An 8,103-nucleotide genomic window follows, 5' to 3' on the forward strand; every position below is an offset into this window, starting at 1 on the left:
CTGATATTTATGTAGGGCTTTGAGATTTGCCAAGTACATCATATGTGTTATCTAATTTGAGTCTCATTACAGTTCTATGAGGTAAGTGCTACAAATACTAATGTCCCACTAGGTGGTACAGTGCCTGACTTGGAGTCAGGAAAACCTGAGTTCAAACGCCATCTCAGAGATTTACTAGCTGTGTGATCCTGGGCTAAATCTCTCTTGACCTCAGTTTCTGACATCTGAAAAATGGGGGTAATAATAGCATCTGCCTCTTGGGATTATTATGAGGATCAAATGAGATAACGTGTGTAAAGATCAGGGTAAACTTTAAAGCACTAAATAAATGCTATTATTATTATTATTATCATTATTATCATTTTACAAAGTTCAAGAGGTTAAATGATTTGCCCTAAGTCACATGGCTATTAAGAAAGGTAGGCCAAGCAAAATGTAATACTCTATTTGAGAAGGAAGGGATTCTTTTCTCTTGGGAGGGAATAAACTTCATGTAGGTCATAGTGCCAGAGGTGGAAGGAAGAAAAGGCCTACCACAGATGGAGGTGTGTTGGGAGGATTTCAAGAATGGGGATGGCATAAAAAAACCAAAGGTGTGAACAGGGAGAGTGGCTGGATCTGAAGCTGGGACCCCGCTCATTCAAGCTCCAGGTATACATGAAGATGAGTGTATGACCAAGTCAATTAAGGCCAAATGATAACGTTGAATGTTATAGGGGCTTTAACCTTTATTCTGTAGACAACAGAATCACTGAAGATTTTCAAGTGGAGGTGAATGTAGTCAGAGAGATACTTTAGGAAGATGCCTAAGGATCTATGAGAGATGGATTAGAGAGGGGAGAGACTGGAGGTGGGAACAACCATTTGCTACTTACCTAGATAGACAATTCAATTTAGGTGAGAAGAGATGCAGGTCTGAATAAAGCTGGTAGGCTTGTGGGTAGAAAGGAGGAGTCAGATGGAAAAGACAGTGAAGAGGAAGATTGGGCAACTGACTAGATGTTGGGGGTCAGGGAGAAGGAAGAGTCTAAGAAACTCCAAGGTTATATTGGGTGATGAAAAATCAGATATAATCCAGAGAAATAGTAACGTGAGGTGTAGGTGATGGGTGGGTAAGAGGAGGGGTTCATATGGAGGGGCAGTCTGTATCTACTTCATTATATAGACTCTATGATCAGTAATTTTGCCATCCTCACATTTCTTTGTTTACTTTTTATTAATTCCCTAGGAAAGGTTTCTTTAGGAAAATTTCAAACTTTGTAGTTACGCCATGGACAGGATGCCTGATGGGAATCAAGGGCAAGGAATGTGGTAAGTCCTGAGAGTTGGTGAGCTGAGTGTAGATAGAGAGAATTGACATGGAAAAGCTGGAGAAAGAATGAGGGGAAAGTTGAGTTCTCTTTCTCATATACGAGGAGCCAGCATGGCCTAATGGAAAGAGCACTGGCCCCAGAGTCAGAAGATCTCAGTGTAAATCCTGTTTCTGATGCTTACTCCAAGTGTGACCCTTAGGTAAGTCACTTGACTTCCCTGGGTATCTCTTTCCTCATCTGGAGGAAAATGAAGGGGATGAATTAGATAGGGGATGGATGAGAGAGCCTCTGATGTCCCTCCCAGCTTTAGATCTGTGGGCATATGCCTATGATATTGTATATACAGCCAATTCTTTCTCTTTTGGGGAGGAGGAAAAAGTCCATGTTCTTGGCCCTTTTCTTATTTCTTTGTATTTTCTCTTGGTGGTTTCATCTACTCCCACAGACTCAAAGATAATTATAAATATAGGATTCTCAACTCCATATCTCTATCCCCAATCTATCACCTGATCTCCAGAGCTGCTCTTCCAAATACTTTGAGAATTTCTGTTCCTTCATGTTCTGTTGACAGCTAAAACTCTAAACTCCAAACTAAATTTATCTCCCCATCCTACTTCTGCCCCTCTTTCATTTGATTTCATTATTCCTGGCAGTTATGATATAGTGAAAAGTAGTCATAAGGCCTGGGTTCAAATCCTCATTCTATTATTTACTACCTATAACCTTGGGCAAATCACTTCCCTGGACCTCAGTTTCCTTTTCTGTAAAATGAGAACCTTAAGTTAGATGACTATGATGTTCCTTTTGGCTCTAAATTTATGATTCATTTACCCAAACTGACATCTTTGACTGTTCCATTTTCCTCTGTATCATCTCTGTGCTGACATTTCCCTGATCTATTTTTCTAGCCCTAACCCTTCTCAACCTCCGGACTCTCATCTCCAACTGGCAATAGGTGGTATGAAGTTAGAGCACTTGCCCTGGAGTCAGGAAGATCTGAGTCCAAATCTGGCCTCATATACTTATTAGCTGTATGATCTTGGATAACTCAGTTAACCCTTGTCTTTCTTCAGCTTTAAAATGGGAATGATAATAGCTCCTATCTCTTAAGGGGGCAGCTAGGTGACACAGTGGATAGAGTACTGAGCCTGGAATTAGGAAAATTCATCTTTCTGAATTCAAATCTGGCCTCAGACACTTACTAGCTGTGTGACCCTAGGCAAGTTGCTTAACCCTGTTTGCCTCAGTGTCCTCATCTCTAAATGAGTTGGAGAAGGAAATGGTAAACCACTCCTGTATCATTGCCAAGAAAACCCCAAATGGGGTCATGAAGACTCAGACACGACTGAAAATGACTGAACAACAACACTTGCCAAGGATGCTGTAAAGATCGATTGAGATAATATCTATAAAGTGCTTAAGACAGTGTCTGTCATGTAGTAGCCATTTAACAAATTCTTGTTTCCTTCCTTCCAACTAGACATCTCAAACAGGATATCCTACAGACCACTTAAATACAACATGTCCCAAACTGAACTCATTACTTTCTCTCAAACCATCTCCCATCATTCTCCTGGTCACCCAGACTAGCAATCTAGGTGTCCTCTTTGACTCCTCACTTTATCTGTTGCCAATCCTGCTGATTTTACCTTTATAACATATGTAGTATATGCCTTTTTCTTTCCTCTGATGCTGTCCCCATCCTGGTACAGGCCCTCATCACCTCCTGCCTGTACTATTTAATTAGCCTGCTGGTTGGGTCTCCCTGACTCCATTCCCTACGCCCTCCAGTCTATCCTCTACTCATCTGTCAAATTAAGCTTCCTAAAGAACAGATCTAACCATGCCACTTCCCTTCTCAATAAACTCCACTGGCTCCCTATCATGCCCAGTATCAAATATAAAATCTTCCGTTGGCATTCTAAGTCCTTCACAACCTGGCTTCATCCTGCCTTTCTTCTTATATCTTAATCCTTTCCACATCCTCTGACACTGGCCTCATTGCTATTTCTTGCACAAGATACTCCAGTTCCAGAATCTGGCAATTTTCACTCTAGAATACTCTCCCTTCTCATCTCTGTCCCTAGGATTTCCTGGCTTCTTTCAAATCCCAGCTAAAATCCCTTCTACAAAAAGTCTTTCCTGATGACTCTTAATGCCAATGCCTTCCTTTTCTTAATTATCTCCAGTCTCTTCTGTCTCTATTTTGTTTGGACATAGTTGCTTGCACATCTCCCCCATCCTTGACAATAGGGACTATCTTTTGCTTTTATTTTTATATCTCCTGTACTTAATACAGTGCCTGGCACAGAGTAGACACTTAATAAGAGCTAGTTACTGACTGACTATATCCTGTCATATTTGACTGTTCCTCTTTTCTCATCACCTATGTTCAATCAATCCATTTCTACTTACTTATCTTTTAGTCTCTTCTACCCTTTTTCCAGATTATTACTCCTTTCTAATATATCCTATGCAGTTGCCAGAATATTATCTTTAAAATTCGGCTCCAATAATCATACTTACCTGCTTAAAGACCTTCAATTACTCTATTGTCTATAGAATGAAGTATAAACTCCTCAGACTAGAATTCAAAGCCTTTACAATCTGGCCTCAATCTATCTTCCTAGCTTTATCTCCTACTATTTCCTACTACATATTCCAGACAAATTGCATTGCATACATTTTCTCAAATATGCCTCAAGCTGGGGTGACTAGGTGGTGCAGTGAATAGAGCACCAGCCCTGGAGTAAGGAGGACCTGAGTTCAGATCCGAACTCAGACACTTAACACTTACTAGCTGTGTGACCTTGGGCAAGTCACTTAACCCCAAGTACCCTGCCTTCCCCCCTCCAAAAAGTAAAAAAAAAAAAATGCCTCAAGATTCTCATTGCCCTTGCTCATGATACATCCCCTAGCCTGAATAGACTCTCCTACTTCTCTGTTGAAATCCTACCTGCCTTCATTACACAGCTCCAATTTCATCTCCTTCATGAAGTTCCTCTTATGCCCTTGGCAGGCTGTGACCTCACCTTCTGAACCTCCAGAACACATTGTCCTTTTATTATGGCACTTAAGTCATGTTTACACAGGTCTTAACTCCCTTATTAGATTGTAAGCACCTTGGGGGAATGCACAGTTCTTTATTATCCTTTTCAGTAACCATCAGAGAAACTTATTTAGAGTATATCTTTGGGACCCCTTAGTGCTCCAAGGATCCTCAGGTTATTCTCCCTCTATTACCCACAATATCCTATGATTCGCCACCAAACTCTATTTAGTGGAGGATAATAACCAAAGCAAGGACTGAAACCCTAATGGTTGGCATCAGGGATAGGATGCTATTGCTGGGGGGGAAGGGGGTGGGTAGGAGGAGAGAAGTACACTTCTACTTTCCTTTCTACTGAAATCTCAAGAATTGTGGTGTAATGGGAAGAATAATGGACTTACACTCAGAAGTCTGAAATTCAAGTTCTGGCCCTTATATTTACTAAATCGATGCTTTTGGAACTTCTGGCATGTCACTAACCTCTCTGAGCCTCACTTTTAAATTTGTAAAATGGGAACATTAATACCTACATTACATACCTCATAGGGTTGTTGTGAAGAAAGTATTTTGTAAAGCTTAAATCACATAGATGCGTGACTTATTACTCCCATGTACTCCATCTCCTACTCTGGGCTCCAGCTGGGTTTCTGTCATTGATCTAATCCCACACGTCTCCAAGTTGGGAACTTAGAAGTCACTTTTGCTAAGTGGGGCAAATTGGAGGAACACCTCCATCACTTAGATGAGATATTGGTTGTTCCTAGGTCCTGGAGGTGGGAGGTGATCAGGGAGTAGGGAGGGCCAGCTTCAGCTGTCAGAAGAACTTTTCCAGCTAGCTGCAGCTCCTTTTCTTCCCCTAGAGTCTGGCTGTGGGAGCCTGAACAAGACTCCTGGACCTGAATCTTTGCAAAAGGTCCTTTGCCTTCCCTTTTTCCACCCCTCCCAATTCTGGTCCCTCCCTCCTAAAACAGGGTAAGGCCACCTCAAATCCCAGTTGCTAGACTAGGTTATTAATGACCTTCCTAGATCAGTGGGGCTATTTTGGGAAGTCACGGCCCTGGTGATTGAGAGTTGGCCAAGCAGGGCTTCTGTCATCCATCATCAGCTGACAGGCCCCAGTAAGGGGTGGAGAATGGGCCCCCAAGAGATCTCTAAGCACTCCTTGAACTCCCTGTTGGGGCACTAGGCAGCAGAGGCCCTAAATACTGCCTGGACCAAAGGCAAGAATAGCTCTCAGGGGTCTCCAGGATAGGAGAACTCTGACCCCAGGTAACCTTCTGCTCTGAGATAGCCTGGAAACTACGAAGCCCAGCATGCTAAGGACTCAACTGCTCTAATCTTTCCAAGAGAGGCAAACCAGGACAATGCGGAATTTGTAGCTCCAAATAGCAGATTAGGACAAAAGGAAACCCTTCAGTCCCCCCAACCCTACATATGTCATTCACAACTTTATATCAACCCAGTGGCACAAAACTTAACAAAACTTCCCTTAATTGCCATAACCCAACACAACCCCAGGGCCACACAATGCAGGACCATACAACCCAATACAATCAGTAAATACTACAGTACCACACAGCCTCATGAATGTTATATAATTTCAGTCTTACACAACTTAACTTTGGTGCTACACAATGCTACAAAACTCCAGAGCTATATAACCCTCACTTCAGTGACACAGAAACCATCCCTTCCCCGCCCCCAAACCTCCAATGAGTCTAACACCATGTATTGAAAGAATGCTATACAACTTCCCACATACTGCAATACAATGCTTGTACTAAGCAATCCAATCCAACACATACAATCCTATTTAAATTAAGGGTTTCACAGTTTGTGCAAATTCCCAGGGCCACACAAACCTACAAAATTCACCAACCCTGAGGCTGACATCCCATCAGATCCTGTTTCCAGCCCCATCTCCTGTACCCTCTTAGTCAGACATTCACCAGCTGAAACCCCAATCCCTACAGGCTGGATGCTCTTAGTCCTGGCACCTTTACCAGGGGTCCTACGGTCCCAACCCCCCACCTTTACTCCTTAATCCTGGTCTTTCAAATCCAGCAGTGGCCTCTCCCTTCCTCCCTCGAACCTGGCGCCAGTGTCCCGGTCACAAACTGGAGGAGGGATCGGGCAGCATGTCCCAGGGGGCTCCGGCAGCTGCGGGGGCACCAGCTCATGCTGCTGTTGCTATCCCCGACACACCCCATCCCTTAGCCACCGGCCCCCCACAAAAGTGGGTGGCTCTGACCTCAGAGCCCTCCTGGGAGAAGAAAGGACTGACTGTCGGGAAGAGGGATCACTGGCTGCAGTGGGGGAGGGCAGCTCTTTGGGGGAGGCGGAGCTTCTCCCGACACAGTCCCCCATCCCCCACCCCAGTACTTCCAAAAAAGTTTCTCAAAAATGGAGGGGCTCTGATTCTTTCCTGGTTGGGAATACATGGAAGGTGGCGGCTGGGGGTTGGAGTGGGGAAGACAGGGTGAGGGTGACAAGTGGGAAGAGTTTTCCTTTTTTCCCCTCCCCCACCTCCATTTCCCCGGGTTTCCGACCCCCTAGATATTTTGAAGTTCAGGAGGTCAGGCTTGGGGGGCATCGTTGTCGTAGCGACACTACACCTCAGAACCAACAAAACTGGGGTGAAGGGGCGGTGACAGGTAATTTGACTGCACCTGTGTCAATCCAATCTCTCTGATACTCTGTTTCTGTCTGTTTTTCTCTATGACTCCCTTTCTTTCTTTGTCTCTTTCAATCTTTTGATTTCTGTCTCTTTGGGGAAGATCACTTCTTAAGCTTCTTGTGTTTTCCATGGGTCTCCTTCCTCGTTCTGAGGTTGCTCTGGCACCACAGAACTCCCCTCTAACCTTGCTCCCTCCAAGCCCACTCCCTTCTCCCCTCCAAACTCACAACATTTCAGAAATAAGTCCTTGGATCTTTCTAGCAGTCCCACCACATCGACACGCTCAAGATTCTGGGCACGCTGGTGGTACAGAGATTGGAGATTAGCGATTTGCACTCAGGACCCCAGGCTCGGAATCACTTTTACTCCCTTTAATAACCAAGGCTCCTAACTTTATTCTTTTCCTGTGTGGCGTGCAGCCCGTCTGCCACACGAGGGCGCCCCATCCCTGGGAACGAGTGTAATCACTATTGGGCAAATACCCCCTCTCTCCCCCCCCTTCCCCTTCTATCCTCCCTACGCAGGTTGAAAAAAAGTCCGAAAAAAAACCAGAGAAACATGAAGCAGAGAAACCCAGGCAGGAGAAAGACACTTCTCACCAGGGGGAGAGAGAATCTTCCTAGCACCCACGGCAGGGACAAAGAGACAATTCCTGGAGAGGATATGGCTCTGGGACGGTAGGACAGAAAGACAACTCTAGGGAACTTCAAACACACACACACACCCATAGACAAACACACAGACCTGGGACAATAGGAAAGAAAGACAAATCAAGGGAACTTCAAACACACACACACATACACACACACAGAGGTAAATAAGAGGCCTGGGACAGTAGGACAGAAAGACAACTCCAACTCCAGGGAACTTCAAACACACACACACACATACACTCACACAGATAAACACAAAGACCTGGAACAGTAACTCCAGGGAACCTCAAACAGACAGACAACAAACACAGAGAGACCTGGGAGAGTAGGATGGATAGGATAGATAGACAACTCCAGGGAAACATTCTCTCTCTCTCTCTCTCTCTCTCTCTCTCTCTCTGTCCCTCTGTC

At 44.4% G+C, this 8,103-nt stretch overlaps 1 protein-coding gene across 2 annotated transcripts in view; it reads right to left on the minus strand.

Moving 5' to 3' along the window:
- Positions 1-8,103, minus strand: part of KCNIP2 (potassium voltage-gated channel interacting protein 2) — a 35,565-nt gene that overhangs the window by 23,729 nt on the left and 3,733 nt on the right. The window contains exon 1 of one of the 2 annotated variants that reach the window (XM_069098784.1): positions 6,455-6,685. The exons of the other annotated variant lie outside the window; for it this stretch is intronic. Within the exon in view, the coding sequence (XP_068954885.1) occupies positions 6,455-6,572 (118 nt within the window). The 5' untranslated portion in view covers positions 6,573-6,685. Of the gene's footprint in view, positions 1-6,454; positions 6,686-8,103 lie in introns of those variants that run through there. 2 annotated transcript variants of the gene reach the window in all.

Source organism: Petaurus breviceps, unplaced genomic scaffold (assembly GCF_028583685.1).
Source record: "Petaurus breviceps papuanus isolate PSGF00001 unplaced genomic scaffold, PetGlider_PUasm1.0 37, whole genome shotgun sequence".
NCBI lineage: Eukaryota > Metazoa > Chordata > Mammalia > Diprotodontia > Petauridae > Petaurus > Petaurus breviceps.